The sequence below is a fragment of the Lytechinus pictus genome, chromosome 3 (assembly GCF_037042905.1).
Source record: "Lytechinus pictus isolate F3 Inbred chromosome 3, Lp3.0, whole genome shotgun sequence".
In the NCBI taxonomy this organism is placed as follows: domain Eukaryota; kingdom Metazoa; phylum Echinodermata; class Echinoidea; order Temnopleuroida; family Toxopneustidae; genus Lytechinus; species Lytechinus pictus.
In genome coordinates, this window is record NC_087247.1 from 41854964 (window position 1) to 41876054 (window position 21091).

Consider the following 21091-nt stretch of genomic DNA (forward strand, 5'->3'; position numbering starts at 1 on the left):
TACGATAAAGAGAAGGCGTGTGCCATTTGATCACGTGTATATCTATATAGCTTGTTTTCAAACAAAGAGAGGTCGTCAAACGATATCTTCTCAGAGTAAGCAAATTTGATGGAACCCAAATTACTTGATATATCGAGATTCCTTGAGTCACGTAATGATTTTTTGACTTTTGAAAGATAGCTCGTCGAAGAATGATTTAACAGATATGAAATGTATTTTGCACCGAGAATCAGAGATTAGCATAGTGATCAAGTTGAAAGATCTATAACAGTTTTATTCCAACATGATGGATAAAGTACAACTTTTTAGTTTCTCAGTGAATATTATAATACTGATTGCAGGACATGCACAAGGTCAAGGGCCACAGATTACCCTTCCTGGACCATCAAATACTGACCTTCGAGGAACTTACATTACCTTTAATGAATCGGAGTATCTAAATGTGGATATTACCATCGAGGCTTTCCTGGGTATACCGTATGCTGAACCACCTGTAGGAGACCTACGGTTCAGAAACCCAGTCAAGAAAGGAGATCTTGGAATGCTTTACCTGGCAGACAGGGATAGATCGACTTGTGCTCAAGTAAATGGAGGTGAAAATGAAGATTGTCTCTATCTTGGAGTACATACATCGTCACCTCGGGTATAGCCTTCTCGATTAATATACGTTCAAATTCATCGACACTAAAACAGATGATTTCCGAAGTTGTCAAAGTGATGTATAATGATAAAAGAATATGAATATTTAGCTTCGGGTTCATCGATATTATCCATTGCTATATTTAATTCATGTTACATTACATAATGGATTATATTCAGTTGTAGAGCTTATATTATTAATATTCAAGTATTTTATGTAAATATACCCATTAACCATGATAATAAATTAGAAAAGAGATAAAAACAAAGCACGCATCTTCTATGAAATTGTTTTATGTCTAAAACAATAGAATATGAAAGTGTAGAATAACTTTGAAACGAAGTTAGTATAACTCTGATGTGGAATGAATGGATTTTTCCCCAATTATCTGAAGATATATTTATGAGTTCGTTTTCAAAGAATGATGGTCGAAATGGGATCTTATACACTAGCATCCCTTCTTAAAGGATAATCTTGATAAGGTTTCTAAGGAAAACCATTCGGACTTTTAATAGCTGATTATATATGACTATTATTACTTTCGTATGAGGTATGCAAAAAGAAAACACATCATTGGCCACATACATAATCTATGATGTAAGAATAATATTCGGCTAATGACAATAAAATGTATGCGTGAAATCTTAATGTAAAGTTGAATAATTCTTATACACTTTGATGATATTACTATGAACGTTTCAGCCTAGAAATGCATCTGTCATGGTGTGGTTACATGGAGGTGCGTTCACACTTGGAGGAGGTTCGTGGACAGGTTACGACCCTTATCCTCTTATTGCTATCTCACCTGACCTCATTGTCGTCAATATCAATTACCGCCTTGGTGTGCTTGGCTTTCTTACAACAGGTGAAATATCTCACAATACATAATAACAATACTAATTTGAATAACATGGAAAAAAATCATTTACAGAGCTATGTTTTTAATTTTGCAACATATTTTAAAGCAATACTTAATTTCTTATCACCTCCATGCTTTATCTCAAATTATGTCACTGTATCATATCCTCGTAAATCATGAGAAAGAAATATTTATTCATCTTTTGTAATAATCCATAGGGATTTACATTAGTCTTCGTGTATTTTGTCATACCCATCCTCATGATCCTCGTCATAAGTAGTTTTAATGGGTTAATTCACACATGAACATAGTATCGGGACCCTTTGGCAGAAACAGAAATTCCGAACACAAGCCCCAAATACGAACTTCTTATTTGCTAAAAATCAAGTTATTATTATTTTTTTTAAAGTTATGTTCTGATTGCATATCTTTGTGTAATTGGTCTCTAATAAATATATAAGTTTAAAATGTTTATCGGTGATTAGTTCATTGAAATGCATAGGCCAATATTTTCCGTTTATGTGTTTTGGATTATTTTGTTCAATTTACTCAGGCGACGACGCATCATTCGGTAACTTTGGAATGCATGATCAAGTGATGGCTCTCCAGTGGGTGCAAGAAAACATTGCAGGTAAACATCTTTCTTATCATTTGTATAATTCACAACCTTTTACAGTTGAAAATAACGGAAGGTGCAATTAAACTTCTACCTATAAGACATATATGTTTCTGGGGGAGAATGAAGTAGGCATACTTCTTCACAACAGGGACGTCCAATAAAAGAAAATTAACTCTAAGATTATTTGCGACGAGTGGGTTTCAAGCTTTTTTTTACACTTTCATTGCCCAAAAACTAAACTATATTGACTTATTTATGTGAAAGGATTTTTAGATAATCGATGTCTCGGACATCATGTTTTGTTATTATGGCTAGTAAGAAACATTGATTGCAAATAACTCTATAATACTAAATATATTCATTGACAAAATGACATCAGTATAGAGAAATAAGATTAGATTGTCTAATTTATAGTTGCTGAATCCCATTGTCGTATTTACGTATACTAAACAATATATGTTTCCCATACTTGTCAATTTTTTTCGGCAAATGAGCTCTTCTTCATTCAACAATATGGCATGCAAACTGATGTAGTTCCTGCAGTAAAAATGATGTTTGTATTCGAAACGATATTAATTAGTTTATATCTGTCTTTAAACTAACATCGGGCCTAATTATGAAGGACACACCCCGTTGTAAAGATAAAGAGTTTTATCTCTTCGTAATTTTTTGTTTACTAAAACAAAATTTAGCAAGGCTAATTACACTAATTTATCTTGGTGTTATCATATCGTGTAAACAGCGTTTGGTGGTGATCCTAGGAGGGTGACGATCATGGGAGAGAGCGCCGGCGCCGCGAGCGTAGGTCTTCATCTTTTATCCCCTCTTTCTCAGGGACTCTTCCGCCACGCCATAATGGAGGTAAATAAAGCTGTGTCACACAGAAAAAGTTCTCGTGTAGCTAATCTTATCAATGTTGCACTTTAATCAACAGCTTGATTCGTTTGTAAGTTGTGTTTATGCCTGCTTTATAAACTTTAAAATGGATTTAATTCTGAACGTAAATCATAAATCTATAAATTCTGAATAGAAGAAAAATTTAAAAATCAAATAAATATTTCTAAAAGAAAGTAAGGTAATAAATCAACAAAACAAAGAAAATAAAAGCTACTTTTCAAAGTAATGAGAGAGTACACACATTAATTATGCCATGATGAGCGGAAATGCCAGACACCAATTTTAGTTTGTTCCATTATTGTGCCTAATTAGAATATTGTATGAGTATTGCAGTAAATTTATTTGTTTGATTTGGGAATTTATTGTATTTGTAAATATATTTAAATTTAGATTGATCTTGTCTATTAATTGTAGAGTGGAAACGCCCTATGTCCATGGGCAGTTGATACCAACATCACAAGGCAGGTCGGTTTCACAAAAGATATTGCAGACAGGGTCAATTGTTCTACTACCGACAACGAAGACCTGGTTGAATGCTTGAGAAATACTGATGTTATTGTCCTGTTGAGGGCACAGGCCCTTGTAAGTTTATAAAACAGTGCGTGTTTCACAAAGACGTAAAGATCAACTGTAATTGCATTTAACCAATAATTACTGTAGTTGTTTTAATCACTCTGTGAATATGCAAATTAAATAAAAATAAATGTGAAATTTTAGTTTTTTTCAACGATTATAAGTTAATCTTAATTGTTTATGAAATTGATTTGCATTTTCGTAGTGCGGCTAAACCCGGGAACGGTAATAAAAACGAATAGTAAGAACAGCGCACTCGTTTGTTAATAGTAATAAGCAATTAAATATTTTCATTTATATGGAAGCTTAAAAGTGCCACCCAGATGTTTATATAACTAACTTGTCATGTCTACATCCTGTGGGAGAGATGATCAGATGCCAAGATCTTAGATCTCGTCATGTCTATATCCTGTGCTGGAAGAGATGATCAGACGGCAAGATCTTGGATCTCTTCATGTCTACATCTTTTAGAAGAGATGTTCAGATGGCAAGATCATGGATCTCGGCATGTCTACATCTTTTAGAAGAGATGATCAGGTGACAAGATCTTGGATCTCTTCATGTCTGCATCTTTTATAAGAGATGATCAGATGACAAGATCTTGGATCTCGTCATGTCTACATCCTGTGGGAGATATAACGAGTTCTAAGATCACGTCATCTCGTCATCTCTCCCACAGGATGTAGACATGACGAGATCCGAGATATTGGTCATCTGATCATCTCTCCTATCGGATGTAGGCATGACAAGATCTGAGATTTTGTAATGTCATCCTTGTAGACATGACGCGATAATAATCTGAACATCTGGGAGACACTTTTAAGCTTCCATATATTTATTTTTAAGACTTGAGTGTGTTTTTGGTCAACCCAACATCGTACTGTCAGGTTATTGATGTTACTGAAGTCTCTGATTCCCAATGTTATCTTCCACTCTGCAGTTGGTTGGACAAAATCTATTCAATGAACTCCTCTTCGTTCCGGTGGTTGACGGATCATTCCTTCCTGATATTCCTATTGACATGATCAAACGAGAGGAATTCCACAAAGTACCAACCCTACTAGGTACGAATGAAGACGAAGGGACTCTTATAGCACTCCGAGCTTATCCCATATACTTGAGAAGGACGGATCCACCTACTATGAACATCCAGGAATTCAGAGAATCTTTACCAAATTACCTTTATTATTACACACCCATGCTTGCGTCTGCTGTGGAGCAATGGTACATCGACTGGAGTTTGGCGGATAACTCGTCAGCGGATCAGCTTGAAGCTTTTGTTCGTTTGAACACCGATCAGGTACGATTTATGTCAAAAACGAACGAGTAGGCCATGGTGCAGTATGATTATGAGTCGGTACAACGATATTTTTATTATCCAAATATCTACCAATACTCTTTCACAGACTGTCAATGCGATGAATAGGCCTACTAACAAAATGATTTTATCAAGAAGGGTTATCAGCATTAGATATCAAGTTGTTGTACCACCACCCCCTAAAAATAGGTCATCATCCTGATGAAAACCTACTCCCTTGATGCCAGGATCCCCAAATATCGATGCTACATTTATTTTCTATTGCCCTTTCAATTTAGTTTTTTACATTTTCCCTCGGGTGGGTTGAGGGTGCTAGAGCTATTACTGTTTTGAAGTCATTATCTTGAAACATTGAAATTCAATTTTCTTTTAAGGTATTTTCGTGTTCGACTGAAATAATGGCACGTGCTTTAGAAGTATGTCAAGCTATTATATACCGGTATGAGATGACCTATGATCCATCTCGTTCAATCTTCCCTCGGGTGGGTTGAGGGTGCTAGAGCTATTACTGTTTTGAAGTCATTATCTTGAAACATTGAAATTCAATTTTCTTTTAAGGTATTTTCGTGTTCGACTGAAATAATGGCACGTGCTTTAGAAGGATGTCAAGCTATTATATACCGGTATGAGATGACCCATGATCCATCTCGTTCAATCTGGGGTGACAAACCCGGTTGGATGAGGGCAGGACATGGTGAAGAAATTCAGTATGTCTTCGGTTGGGGTATCAAAAGCAGACTTAACCAGCCTCAGACACACGAAGAGAAACTTATGTCAATACAGGTTATGCGATATTGGACGAATTTTATCCAGAATGGGTGAGAAATTTATGAAATTATTACTTTTTGAGCTTATGATTTTGATTTCAGCATCTTTTCTTTCTAGAATAAGACGTTCTTTGTTGTTGACATAAATCAATACGGGCCATAAGGTCGCAAATGACTATCATCATGATCGGTAAATGTCGGACCAATTAACTTGGCAGACAAGGGAATACCAATTATGTTAGTACAGGGAATATCACATCTTAACGATTTAGCCAGCTTGTGTCGACATGAATTATAGCAAGTCATTTGATCATGCCAGCTAATCATTTCTGTCAGAATTCAAATCGTTTAGAAATCGAATTCTTGATATCCAAAGTACATTGATATCCAGAAATCATTGTGTTGTTAACAAATGGCAAGGAATAGATGATAAAATAAGTATAAAAGGTCCAGAATGTGACGTACCCCGGATGCGACAGAATCATTTAATGCTTTTACATCATTATATTTACTTCCAGTGACCCAAACGACCCCGCCCCAACCAACGATCTTCCATTCTGGCCAAGATACACAATCCCTGATCAAGAATATAAGAAATTATCACTGAGCATGGATAATGGCCGAGCTATGAGAATGGACTCTTGTTCATTCTGGATGAACTACGCTCCTACATTGTACAATCAAGGTAAAACTTAAGTTTTATATATTGATTCATTAGTTCCATTCTTTTATGTTAATTCACCTTAATAAATTCCGTATCGAAAATTCACTTGTAACACTATTACATTGTAATGTTTCACTACATCGTGTGATAAAATTCCGATGGACCATAAACTTATTGATTTCATTTGTTTAGATCACTGTCGTACAGATGGTGCAGGGGCTTGGGGAAATTGCCCCTAAATGTTTCATGACCAAGAGAAAAGGGAGAAAAATGGCAAATTTGTAGAAATGTTGCCCCTATGCGCCATGTCTGGTCCCCTCAAAATTATTGGATCCTTAGTCTACTGACTCATACACGGAATCATTAACAATACGTTCCTATGCTTATTGAACAAGTTTTCGATCATGATAACATTAGGCCTACTGGATTTGTATGTCTATATTAAATAATTTTTCTCTTAAGCTTATATCTAGGAGAAAAATAATTTTATGAAAAATGTGACATTTCTGTTTTCTTTTCAGACAACAACCCCGAAGATTTGTATCAAGAGTGGAAAGAAGATTATGAACATTGGAGAGACGTTGATATGGTCGAATGGAATGAAGTATTTAATGATTACGTCAATGACTGCAATGCTCCGTGAATTCAAATAGTAGATATGTAATATCTCATGACGGGTTCGCTGTGGTTGTCTCATCATGTCATCAAAGTAGTTATAATACTATCATTTTATCTTATACTTATATGTTTATGAGCTCCTTGTTTTACCTTAGATAGCACAGTTATATGTTAAAGACGTGCCACAGAGTCTAGTTTAGCCTTGGTCATGGAATATGATGTCCAGGGGCGGATCCAGGATTTTCATAGGGGGTGGGGGGTATTTTTCTTCAAAAAAGCCCCCCCCCCCCAAAAAAAAAAAAGGGGGTCTTCATTTGAGTATGTCCGACATTTTTCACTCAAATGGGGGAAGGGTCAAAATGTACCCTTCCTGGGGCCCGTTGCATAAAACTTTTTACCAGAAAAAAATCAAGTTGTTTTTACCGGAGTTTTTGCCCTGTGTTAAAGTCAATGGCAGAAATTAGACTAACCTTAGTTTTCAGTTTTTACCAGAGTTTTCTCAGGTAAAAAGTTTTATGCAACAGGCCCCAGGATCCACCACTGGCGCCAGTTGTCTGAAGTCTCTTTCATTGCATTGCATTCTCTTTACTATTTCTTTTGTTTTAATAGGACGCCATCTTCTTCAAGCTATTAGCTTGTACAGCGGTCCTTGTACATTTCCATCATGCTTTATTCTGAAGTAGAAAAATCAAAACGTATAATATAAGCGTGGTAAATAAGTCATATTCGTTCCTGAATTATTTTGCTATTTGTTCATTAGAATTTTTTTCTTCAGTTTAATGCTGACGTGAAAATAAACACAAAGTATCAACCAACAACAAAAAAGAAGGCAGTTTCTTACAATCGCGGTACTTTAAAATATATGTATATCTATTTCATTTACCTGCAGGTCACAGTGTCGATTATCTTTCTTTATCTTCCTTCTTATTTAGTATTCCTCTACATCAGGGGCGTCGATCCATGTTTCGGATGGGGGGGGGGACAAGAGTAACACATACATACTTGTATTGCATATTATGAATGTTGTAAGTTGTCATGGGGGGGGGGAGAATCTAGATACTTTTCCTCCCAAAATGTACATTGGTGGCGATCCCACCCCCCCCCCCCCGGATCGACGCCTCTCACTCACCTTGACCTTTAAACCTTTTAATGAAAATAGAAACTTTGTTTTGTTGTACTTCTATTTTTGACACTGATTTATTTACCGAAGGAGATATAGCTGGAAGATTTTCACGGCGACACAATACGTGTTCTTTAGTTTAATTGTATACCTTGCCTCAGATGTTTGTTATCAAGATAACGACATTACTTAATAATCTATCTGTTTAGAGCAAGGAAAACATTTTTTCTTCTAATGAAATCCATTCAATTATTAAAACCAAAACCCCCAAATGGCAGTTGACCTACCGATGACGTACTGTATATGATTTTTAGAAGTTAAGTCATTGTATAAAGAAGGTAAATGTGCAAGCATTACAAAAAATCGAGCAAGATTCGAATCTAAATATTTGAAATGTCTATCATTGCCAAACATCCATAGCAAATATTCCCAGAAGAGATTTAAGAAAACCAACATTTATAGTGATAAAGAATTTTGCCGAATGTACAAGAATATTTGACAATAAGATAAAAAACATATGAATATACATGTATATAAAAAAATAATTCTGCTAACATTGTCTCTGCTAATACCTCGGCAAAGACAAAATAAATATACTTTTTCGACCTGTTAAAAACTACTGTAGCAGTGAATTGATCTATAAAATTTTAAAGAGCGCTTTTACTTTGTAGCATCATAATACTGTATGATTGAATGCACCTTTCTGGGTCTGGAATCTACAACAGTTTGGTATACACTGGGAGGGGTCGGGACAACTCGGACCTACATTATTTTGAAACGGGTTCCACCAGCCTGGTCTAACGATTTCATGGAAAGTGGAATTGAAAGAACCTTACGGAAAGAAACGTGGAGCTCGTGTGGGTTATAATCACTAGAACTACTACCAATACTATTATAAAAACAACAATATTCTCCTCCATCCCTCTTTCTATCATCATTTTTGTTCTTTATTTCGAATCCAGAATGGATGCTGAGTCATTGGAAATAATGTATTAAGCTTGTTATTTCAAATGAGCCTAAGCCTTTAAACGCCATTTTCTCGGAAACTTGTTTTGCGTATCCAATGAGTCAGCTTTGTATAAAAAAAAAATCATGGTCGATATTGTGAAAATATATAAAACAATTTTTAAACAAAAATTTGACGGAACAAATAGAATAATTCTACTCTTTAACGACTTTCTTAGAAGGTGAAAATGAACACAGCGATAGAAAGATATCACTCGTGCAATCACCTCCTGGATATCTCATTTCCTTAGCTAACAGTGGCACCGATGATCCATCTCCTTTGCTGAGTTCGACTATGAGATCCTGATCGAGGGACAATCCACCTTCGTCCTGGTTGATATTAATCATGACCAGTGATGAACCATTCCTATCAAAGGAGATATGAAATGATGAGATCATTAACACACTTTCATTTTAGTAGGCCTATACATTTAAATGTAAATGGGAATATAGACAATATCCTGATGGTGATTTTCTTATAATTGTCATATTTTACAATTACCAATTTCCATGGTACATCAAGAAGAGATCAGTGAGACAAAAACAATTGGTGATAACCAGAGGCGTCGATCCGAGGAGGGGGGGGGGGGGGGTTGGTCCCTTTGGCTGGACCCTCCCCCGTGAAAATCTTGGGCAAACATATCGATTTGCATCCCCAATACAATACAACAACTTGAAAAGTTTATGATATGCAATGCCAAAATATTGCTTTAAATATTTGAAATTACCATAGAACCGTTAAACTTGGCATACGAATAATATAAATCCTAAAAAAAAAAATTGGCGTGAAAAATTGACGTTTTCACTTTTGTCCCCCCCCCCCCCATCTGAAATATGGATCAAGGTCCCTGGGCCCTGGTCAGTAGCGGACCGTGACCCGGAGGAGACAAAGCATTGGAGGGGCACTGTATTGTTTGTGAACAATGCTGTGCCCCCACCCCCCAATGCTTTGTCTCCTCCGGGTCACGGTCCGCCACTGGCCCTGGTAATTCTTGCATATCAAGATTATTTAGATTTAATAGCCTTGTATTCAAGTAATGACAAAAAAAAAGAAACCGTGGGTTGTCAATATTTTGTTAAAAAAAACCCAGAAACACACAAAGAGGAGGAGGAGGGTGATCCACAGCATACATTGCACAATATTTCTGCTTAACATTCATAGGCGGGCAGTTATTTGCTGAAATAATGGTGAAAGAGAAAGTGGGCAACAGAAAATAGAGAATAAGAGATAAACATACTTGACTGTGTCAGGATATATCTCAGCATCCCATTGGCTAAACAACGATGTCGTCACATAGAGACGTCTTCCATCTAAACTCAGCGTCATGTTATTAGGGCCACCATAGATTCTTCGACCTTTGTTAGAATTCGCATTCTTGTCATGGTCTCCGCCAATATGGACCTGTAAGTATAATCATTTTAATTGATTTCCAGACATCAGGTGGGAAGAAGAGACTGTTTATACAATTTTTTTTTCTGAATAGATGGGACAATCGACTTACGGGGCTTCATGGGGGCTTCATCCGCCCTCAAAACAAAACAAACCAACCACGAAATGTGTGAAACAGGGTATAAATACATGAAAATTTTGACTGACCTGTCCAACCAATTTGGGGTTGTCCGTATCTGTGACATCATATTGACATACCTCTCCATACATCCAGTTACTGCAGTACAAGAACCGGTCATCTAGTGATAGCACCAAGTCTGACGTCACAGCTATTGATAAAATAGTGGAAATGTGTGCACGAATGGGAGGATAATATTCATTGCAATCTTCTATATGATATAGCTGATCATTCAAAAGTGCTATAAAAATCATGACTATAACAATAGGCTGAATATTTGTCTTATAGTCGAAGATAATTTATTGTTACATATTTGAATCTTGAGTGCAAGCAATACTTTACCTGGTAGGGAATTACACCCATCACGTGAAAACTCCCCAGGGGTTAAACTGATAACTTTCTTAGCATCCCACTTGTCATCCTAAGAAAAAGGACAAAGATAATAAAGATTACAGTGCCAGTTCCTTACGATGCTCGAAAGAATCATATTGAACAATAGACTAGACTTTTAAGTAATTGATCTATTTAGGAAATGGTTTGTCTTGATTCAAAAGCTTGCAGTGAATATCGAATGATGTATTGTTTACTAAAGGCAGTCCATGAATTATCTCTCCAAAAACAGAATGTCCACTTCTTTGCCAACACGCGATTTATGAAATTTCAAGTTTAGGTTGGTGTCTCCTGAAAATGTAAACTATTATCCACTGAAAGCGATGTTTAAACAATTGCTAAATATAATCTTCTCACACTCGTTTTGAAGAATTTGTAAATGGTACTTCCTGAAGCAGACGATACAAAACCGACACTCTTCTCTGCATCGTGAAGAAATCTTGCTGCTAGTGGAACAGCGCCATCTACGCCAAGGTCAATCGCCTGAATCACAGTTCGCTTCTCAAAGTCCCAAACATGAATGCTTCGACTTTCAGAAGCTGCAAGTAAAGAAAAACAAACAATGACCATGATCACTGGCGTATCGATGGGGAGCTTGAGGGCACGACCAAGGGGAAAGGAAAATGGTGAAATACGACATGAATATGTCAAAAGTTTATAACCAATTTGATTTTCATTTCAAAATGGTTAATAATTTTCGTCGCTCGCAACTGTAAAGATTATGCCCATTATACCGACAACATTTTTGCCCCCTCCAATGTTTGACTCGTTACACCCGTGAAAAAAAGACAATTGTTTGAAAAATCTAGTAAATGCCAAGAGCATGTGCGCATTGGAACCGTTATGTCGTCGATCGCCCTTTCACGCCCAATCTGTGAGAGAATAGCTCCATGTCAATTAAAATAATAGACTGAAATAATTTGCCTCCAGGTTTTAAATATATATGAACTCTACAAAAGCTCTTAAATCAAGTTTCGAAAAGAAACATTACTATATCAACATAAACTGTACGTTGCACGGAAGCAAATATCTCTACGCGATGTCTGGAAGGTCTCGATAGCATGAGAGTTTGATATTCTGAGAACCGTAAATCTGTGATGAGGAGCAAAAGAATTATATAAAAAAAAATCGGGTCCCTGTTCCATAAAGGTGACTATTTGTCATCCAGTTGTATCTTCCAAGGAATCATTGATTGCCTGAGCATCATTACCATGGTAGTGGATGGCAGAAATACTGTAATAGTAACTTTTATACAACAGGGGACTGTTTCATAAAGCTGCTGTTCGTAAGTTAAGAGTGACTTTAAGAACGACTGGTGATCAAGATCCTTTCTTGTTGTAAATAATGTACACTATTAATGTTCATTGGTGATTATGTAGCGCGTAAGAAAGGTTCTCCACTTGTTGTTCTTAACGTCGTTCTTAAAGTCGCTCTTAATTTACGAACAGCTTTATGAAACACCCACCTGGCCCATCGATTTCAGGTGCATATACCTTGACTAATAGCGTCTTTGATTGATGTTTGTCCATTGAAGATATCACGTCGCCCCCATCCGGTACTGCTGATGATTACATTGTGTGTTAGAAGCTGATACCAGAAATCATAGGAGAACACATTAGAATCATGGCTACTATCCCAACGCTCTTTTACATCAAGATCATCACCCTCCAGGACTATGAATCCACCTATGCATATAAACACATCAAAATACAGCATCGAGGATGGGCATTAGAGGTTACAATATCATTCATTGATATCAATCATTACCTGAAAAATATTTACTCTATAGGCCAATCAGACTATTTCTGTTCTCACAATTTTCAATAAATTCGTTCTTGTAAGTACTAATTCACATCCATAGCGCTACATATGTTTTATGCATTATAATAACTGGTAGAACAAAGATATCAATCACAACTAGGCATAGGCTAGTACAAAGTAGTATGCAGGCACAGTCCCTGTTTGAAACTTTGATCAACAAGTGTGTCTCCGCGCAAAGACTAGCACATACAAAACTTGCTGTTTCAATTCGGGGGCCTTCGGTACACAAGGCATACGTAGGCTGCAATTCAGACCCTTTACTCGAGAGAAGGGTTTGTACAGCAGACTAGATGGTCAACTGAACTCTTATAATCAACATTAACTGTCGATCGGTTCATTATCAGTAAAACTGTTTTGAAATGATTACATTATAACATTCCATAATTTGTATTCATTCCTTAATTCAATCAAGCTTATAACTATTAATAGCCGTCATTAGTGCGGCCAGGTAGCTCTTGGGCCTTGCTGCTGGCTGATATTGTTCAAAATTGAGACTCATTTGCACATATAACACCCCAAAACAAAGCTTGGTCGCTTTCTCCCTCGCGTATATGCAAATCTGAACATTTACTTGGGGAAAAATGCCAGCGTACGCCTACGTTGTCACATTTTAAACTCAGACCATAATTTATGTTATGTTTTATATAGCCATGTCAGCCTATTTTTTTTTATCATATCGCAAGGACCTCGTCATTATAGTTTGCCAGACATTAAAAGTATTATATACCTTTGTCGCATGTATCTTGTCCATTGTCATGTGCACTGACCATCACTTGCCCAAAACCTAAGCAATGGCTTGTCATTGGACTAGTTAATCCAGATCTCTCCCGGATCAATTTATCTTCTATTATCTGAAAAATCAAAATTCATTAATCAAACTACATGAAATACATAATTTTGGTAGGCCTATAAATATAGCTTCTATACATAATACTATTTCTTGCTTCAGCATTTACTTTGCAGTCTTTCGTCATTGTGTAACCTACGAAATCTATTTCTTTATTAATTATTCATTATAGATTTGAGATTTTGATATGTCAGTCACTATAAAAAGGGATAATACCATGAAGGTTTCCAAATTATTTTGCAAGAATATACAGTTGTGGAATTCAGATTCAGATTTTATTTCCAACAGAAATTCAGTTGTTATTTTCATACATTTATAACAAAAGTAATATTTACGATACAAATCATTTACGGTCATTATAATTATGTTCAACAACATCAGTAATAGTTAACAAATAAAGATACATACAAAATGTAATACATTTTAGAGAGGAAATGAAGACAAAATGAAGCCATCTATGGGATGCTCAACACACACTTAAACGTCATTAATTTACAAATAACGTTTTTTGGATACGTTGTAGATTGTAGAATAACAAGTCCCTAGAAGCCATAAGATGGAATGCTCAACACACCCTTAAACGTCATTAATTTAGAAATAACGTTTTGGAAAAGGTTAGGAATAATCAGAGTTCTAATGGTTCGGAAACCTACGTAAATACTCTGATTATACAGAAACATTCGAAATGGTAAGTGTTCAATTTTTTTTTTTTTTGGGGGGGGGGGGCGTGCTCTGAACCTGCTGATTACACCTCAGTTTGAAACTGAATATTTGGCTTCTTGAATTAGATCGAACGGAACTAAAACTTGCGGCCTTCTTGATCGGTTCATCAGTGTAACCAAGCTACGTTCAACAAAAGGAATGGATTTTGTCTCTTATTATGATGTCAGGAATATCTGAAAGTAGTCACTTACTGATTTGTTTAAATACGAAACTGTGAAGTCTTAAGGGGCTTTCGAAATTGCTCGTGTGACCTTACACGATTGGTCACAATGTACAGTATTACACAATCGCATAAGCAGTCGCGCCACCAATAATAATTGACGGGGCTGTATACCTTTTTAATAGCGGGAACTCTTGGGTTAGTAGCTACATCGATTATGTATATCCTGGATGATCGCAGACACGTGACAACTAACATCCCATGACTTGCACTTTCATCTTCACCATAGCAACTCATACAGGTATTCCAGCCAAGACGAGATATCTCATCACCTATATGAGGCATAGGAAGCCGATGGATCACCTGTAGACAAAATTGCATAAATGATATGTCAGGCAGACAGATGGAGACCGAATATTCCACCTCCGTATACCTTTCATTCGTGAAAAGTTATATAACTAATTCCGCCTGTCTCTGAATTATAGTCATTTCAAATAGATCCAGTAGGCCTACAAATTAATTTGTGCAAGGTTAGCCTTACCTCATGGAAAAGGTCAACTCAATTTAATTTATAGTCGGTCACTATTATAATGCACGATGGATTGTGCTGAAACTTCTAATCTGAATCCCTTCAAAACTTGAACAAACATGTGATAATGGTAGACCTATATGACAATAATAAACAGTTATAAATCTTTTATTGGAAATAGGTGAAAATTGTAAAGTTAAAACGAACAATTCTTTATGGTCGCGATGTTTCGCCAAAGGGTAATGAGCAAAAAATTTTGTGGGGCCAGATGTGGAATATCGCGTAAAAAAATAAATTTGCGAGCGAGCGATCTAAGTGAGCGAGCAAAAGACAATGCCCTGAAATGTATATACTTTCGAACAAGGAAATGTTAGCGGGATCGAGGAAAACGAAAGGAAATAATAAGGAAAAAAATACACACAAAGAAACCAGAAACGGTTTTTTCTCCTTTAGATAAAGACTGAACAAAAAGTAACGAAACAAAAGGGAATAAATAGGGACTAAGGGCATATTTTATGACATCATCAAGGAAACGGCAGTAATTATAATCCAATCAGAGAGCCTAATCATGCTAATGGAAGTATGAAGAAGAGTTCGTTGTAATAGTACGTGGTATACGGGAGTACTTATTTATGTAGAGTGGACTTTGGAATCATTTTCTCCTATTGATTAAGGATGATACTGCAATATTTTGGGCGACAAATCATTTAAAATAAGCACCATTATCATTAATCTATCCCCGTTAAAAAGATACGAGATCGACAAGGAAAGTTGTTCTATATAGTACGGAATATGTTGATCATCGTGATAGTATAGAATCGGTAAAGGAAATAATCTGTTGTCTCACGATGCGGCAAAAGTTGTTCTCGTAGTCATATTGAAAAAGACAAATAGTATAGAGTGTCTTCCAAGTGTGTTTTTTATTAAAAATACACATATACGCCCAAGTCACTCTGCGTCACTCTGAATAAACTAGAGGGGTGGCACAACAAGAAAGGGGATACTACCTTCACACCTCCATGATGTTTGCAAGTGATGCAGGGGTATGGATGAAGGAGAAAAGATTTCTCGTTATTAATGCAGAGTGTCGGTGGCGTAAAGCGCCAACCATGGTGTATGGTGCAGAATCTGAACATAGTCGCGACCGAGCAAACTATATGACCCTTTTAAAACGAAAAGCAAATTTTGACAACATATTTTTAAAATTGTTCTCCCCCTCTCCTTTGCTTTTCCTTTTCTCATTTTGTTGTCTTATTGTTTGAACTTTTTTTGAGGGGAGGAGCCATGCCTACCCTCCTCTTCATGCCAATGATGATAGTCTCTCTTGCATATACTGTACCCTTTCGGTGATCCTGGTCCTATACTCATGATACTCGGGTAAAACTCATACGCCAAGATAATTGAGTTGTGCTACAACTTTCACTTCATAGGAGGAAGGTATTTGATTGTTATCTCAAAGACAACCACACGGTGTGTATCACCATTGTCTTTTTAACAAGTCATTTGTCCTCCGGATCTCTATTCGGACATCATATTTTTCACATTTTATAACTTCAAAATATTTCCAGTGTTACAGTAGGCCTATATGTAATTTTTTTCTGGCTTGTTCTCACATAAACAATTATGTACAACTTGAAACAGATTATATTGTTTGTTTTTGCATGATCTTCCTTAATATTCATTCATAGGAAGGGACGCAATTGACCACGGGCAACTTTACACTTCAAGCCATATTTCAATGTAACTTCAGGCCACGTAGCCTTTCTTATATAGCTTGTAATTACATTATACATAAAGAATAGACAAAGAACAACAAATAAGAACCTAACTTTCTTTTGAAAATATTGCACATACCTATTTTTTTCGTATTTCAATTATATTGATCAAAAACATGTACCCCTCGTATCGATAAACTTAATGTATCAATATAACATTTAAGGTAACTCTGTGGCAATAGAACAGATTGTATACATCCATTAAACAAATCGCCGAAAGTGAGAAGAAGAGAAAGTCTGTCCTTATTTCAATCTTAGCAGTACAATACTCTAAATCTTTGTTGAGAGTCTTAAAACCATCCATTTATGGTTCATTGAATACATAATACAGAGAGATAAGTTGTTTTTTTTTTAATATAAACTACCTATTACTACCATATGAGATTTCTCGCTTGCTCGCTACTTTAGTTCGCGTATATAAAATATATATTGTAGGAATGCTAAAAGGTTACCTTTCCATATGTGTCTGAATCTGAGTTGACATCGAGTGTTAGGAGTACATCAGGCTCTCCCTCAAAATTGGAAGGAGAGCAGGTCACATATAAAATCTCTTCTCTATCTCCATACTGCATAGCCTCAGTGGGATGACTGAATAGACGTCTTACACGAGGATTGGGGTTGGCTTGAGGAAAGAATTTATTATTGTAGATATTAAAATGACAATGCATTTCATATTCCCCTCTGGAGACATTTGATAAAAAACATTTTAATTAGACCTATACATGTACATATACTCACTGTGGACGTCTTGCTTTTAATTTGCTGCATGCCGAGTCATCATGGTATAAGCAAAGTTTAGAATATTAATCGTTTTAAAAGGTCCCAAGATTCTAGACCTGTGTAAAAAATTATGATTGAAACCATCGGTGACTTACTAGATTTCTAGCAAATTATATATATTTTTTAATAAAATCTTTTCATTTTCATGATTCTCAACTCAGAGCACAGCTTATTCTTAGACCAGCACCTACACCGTTAAGATTACTCGCGGAATGATGATAGAGATACGTCGTGTCATAATTTATGAACCAGTCCGTGAGTCACCTAGTTGAATTGAATTGAATTGAATCGTTTACCAATATCATTGTCAAGTACCTCTACATGAAACAAAACAATACACCACATATCAACGAAATCATTTGGTAATAGGAGCTTACATGATAAAAAAAATGCTAATCGAGGTTAGCCCCAAATAATGTAATTTATAGCCTGAACATTAATCACAATATTCAGTGATAATTATATTTTATACTGTTTCAGATAATTGCAGTCATTTTTTGCAGTAAAATTTATATTTTTCTTATTAACATATACATAAATAAGAAAAATATAAGTTTTATTACTGTAATTCATAGGGAGAGGGAGTTTACTTGGATATCAAGAGACATTATGAGACATAATATAGGTTTTCAAGATTATTTGGAATGACTTAATATTGTCAGAGCGCATTAGCGCAGCTCTAACAGCTTTTAGCTCTCACTTCATTGTGTCAGATCGAACTTTTTTACACCATCAATTGAGAGCTTAAAAGTTTTTTCTACTTTTTGACATTTATGTTTTACACAATTCTACAGAGTTAAAGAATACTTCTCACTAGTCTGATTTTGGAAAGTTTCCTTTCTGTTTTTTGTCAGTATCATCAGGAAGCCATGATGGTCTCAAAGCAACAAGGATTAAAAAGAGAGAAATGCTTCCTCTATTACATAATGGATGCTATTTAGCTTTGTTTTATTCTGCTGCTTGGCTTTTACAAGTATGTTGATAATGACCATTAACTGTTGAATTACAAGCAGTCAACTTCAATGTCCAGCAATGCCAACTTCACAAAGGATATAGGGTATCATACTAGTTATACTCTTTGATCAAGAAGAACACTATCCACATTTATAGCAAGCCGCATATTTATTACTTTTTTTTTGGGGGGGGTGTTCATTTTTTTTCGCCTCAGCAACATTTCTTCGAGAGAGATCTTACAAGCATTTCTTTGTCACTAGGTCCCTCCACTTTATTCATTTTTATTGGTACACATAAAAAGCATATTTATATATAAAAAGCATATTTCATGCAGTTGTTGTATTTGTTTTTATTAAAATGATTTATTATGGAATGTGGAATACGTATATCCTGGGATGTATTATGAATAAATAAATGAATAACTAAGTATATGCCATTATCACACAGCCAAGCAAAGATTCTCGCAATACCGTTACAAGATATGCAGGTATGTATTGATACAGTGCTGTCTACAAAGCGAATCTCGGTTAAAGTAAATATCTATTCTACAAAAGATAGTGGTTTTCAATTACAGTTCAAGGCTGAATATGGCGTCAAAGAAGGTCTTGTGACAAAAAATAATACAAATCTGGGATACAATAATTTATTATTGTGTATATTTTTTTTTTTTTTTTTTTTTTTTTCGGCATCACCAATTTTTCAAAAGGGCAGATAGCTCTGGGGAACCTTGATTTAAGCTACGACTACCATTGTTCTCTTTATCCATTTTTTTCACAAAATATTGAAATAAAAGAATTGCCAAATCTGTTGTACATGTATAATTTCACACATATATATATATTCCCAAATCGGATGAAAAAATATATCACTGGTGAATATGTATTTCTCCAGCGGCCCCATAAGTCATAACTTTTATAATTTGGTAGTATTTGCACGTAATAGGGCACTGCAATGATACAGGGTGGAAAATGTTTCTATCACATGCTCGGTGTTCCGACTTTAATCTTATCTTCACAATCAAAACGTAAATGTATAAAAGAAGATTTTCAGTCTTTAAAAAACTTACCCATTCTGTTCCCTCTCTCTTCTACAAGTGCTGACTCAATTACCTCCACACAACTGAAACGGTTATGCCTACACTGTGTACATGTGCATACTTCCTCGCGATAACAAGGTTAAAAGAATTTTTAAAAAATAGTTTGTAGGAAGTAGGGTGTAATTTACAAAGTTTATAGCTTGTATGCAATTTGACTATTTTCTTATATCTTTGCCGGACTGTGCTGAGGTATAATTTGTAAACAAACGATCTTTCAGTCAATTGACCCTTTTCTTCCCTAAATGCACTTTGGATCCTAAATCGACATGGAATGATTGTTGACCGACAAGGAAAAACAAATAATAACTTTATGCGGTGCATGACTGCGCGTACCAGTATAACCAGTATCATTATGATCCACACAATTCATTCTTTCTGAAGATCAAAAGAAAAGTGATTATTGTATGAGGGTGAAAATTTTGAATATATGTGCAAATTGTTAGTTATGTATATGTTTATTTTTAAGTACAAGTTACAGTGAATACAACACGGTATAGAAAAAATAATAATGTTGGTACCCTCTAATCAATAACTAGATGGCGTCAAGATAATCAATTGATTGAATAGAATTTTTGAACATGATCTTTTTCTTATTGTAATAGGGCTTATAATCATAATCTGCAGAAAGTACGGCGAGCGAGAAAATAGTTCGGAAAAAAGTTTGTTATTCAATTTTGATAAGAAATGGACATAAGACCAATATATATATATTATTATTATTATTATTATTATTATTATTATTATTATTGCCAATACGTGGAAAACCAAGATGCTTATATATATATATATATATATATATATATATATATATATATATATATATATATATATATATATATATATATATATATAATATAAAACATTTGCAACACATGATATGATATTGTATGAAAATGGCATGCGGTTACTAGTATTCAATAGACTAAGCGGCGGATCCAGTTTTTGCCATAAGGGGGGGGGGGGGTCTACTCACTCTCCCGATTGGCCGCTCATTTTCATAAACAAGATGAGGTATCTTATAATTATCAAGGCCTAAATATATAATGCGAGCGCGAAGCGAGCTGAAAGATTTACATAATTCATGTATATAGACATAAACACGGAACACTCGAAAAAGAAGCGCGTACAATGCAAGCGCGTAGCACAACTGATATTATAAATGTTGTTCACAGGTCTGGAAGAACCTTAACTTCGAAGTTAAGGGCCACTTGTGTATACTACTGACCTTAAAAGGGGAAAGAGTAACAACGCAAGCTCTATTATCTTGAAATGAAATCATATGCCCTCATCTACCTATGTAACACCAGTCGGGGCCTGATGGATGTATATATATATATATATATATATATATATATGTATGTATACAGC

The 21091-nt window shown here is 35.5% G+C and overlaps 2 protein-coding genes across 2 annotated transcripts; one reads left to right on the plus strand and one right to left on the minus strand.

Moving 5' to 3' along the window:
• The first annotated feature begins 25 nt into the window (after positions 1-25).
• On the plus strand, positions 26-8347 carry LOC129256317 (cholinesterase-like). Its single transcript, XM_054894556.2, has 9 exons — positions 26-643; positions 1343-1505; positions 2053-2130; positions 2861-2979; positions 3430-3597; positions 4529-4888; positions 5465-5724; positions 6192-6358; positions 6859-8347. Exons 1-9 carry the CDS (start codon positions 284-286, stop codon positions 6978-6980), a joined length of 1797 nt encoding a protein of 598 aa, XP_054750531.2. The 5' UTR covers positions 26-283; the 3' UTR covers positions 6981-8347.
• On the minus strand, positions 7805-20040 carry LOC129256316 (methanethiol oxidase-like). The gene is made up of 10 exons (XM_054894554.2): positions 19694-20040; positions 17346-17515; positions 14764-14952; positions 13587-13710; positions 12532-12723; positions 11396-11577; positions 10991-11069; positions 10678-10799; positions 10319-10482; positions 7805-9447 (listed from the first exon to the last, which is right to left on the minus strand). Exons 1-10 carry the CDS (start codon positions 19695-19697, stop codon positions 9237-9239), a joined length of 1437 nt encoding a protein of 478 aa, XP_054750529.2. The 5' UTR covers positions 19698-20040; the 3' UTR covers positions 7805-9236.
• Positions 20041-21091: the final 1051 nt, after the last annotated feature.

Excerpts from the sequence above, each read along its gene's own strand:
- LOC129256317 (XM_054894556.2), top strand. The coding sequence starts at position 284 with ATGATGGATAAAGTACAACTTTTTAGTTTCTCAGTGAATATTATAATA. Across the intron at positions 2,131-2,860 it reads GGTGCAAGAAAACATTGCAG|CGTTTGGTGGTGATCCTAGG; the intron begins GTAAACATCTTT and ends TCGTGTAAACAG. Across the intron at positions 6,359-6,858 it reads TCCTACATTGTACAATCAAG|ACAACAACCCCGAAGATTTG; the intron begins GTAAAACTTAAG and ends TTTTCTTTTCAG.
- LOC129256316 (XM_054894554.2), bottom strand. Across the intron at positions 14,953-17,345 it reads ATTCAGACACATATGGAAAG|GTGATCCATCGGCTTCCTAT; the intron begins GTAACCTTTTAG and ends TTTTGTCTACAG. Across the intron at positions 12,724-13,586 it reads ACAAGATACATGCGACAAAG|GTGGATTCATAGTCCTGGAG; the intron begins GTATATAATACT and ends TTATATGCATAG.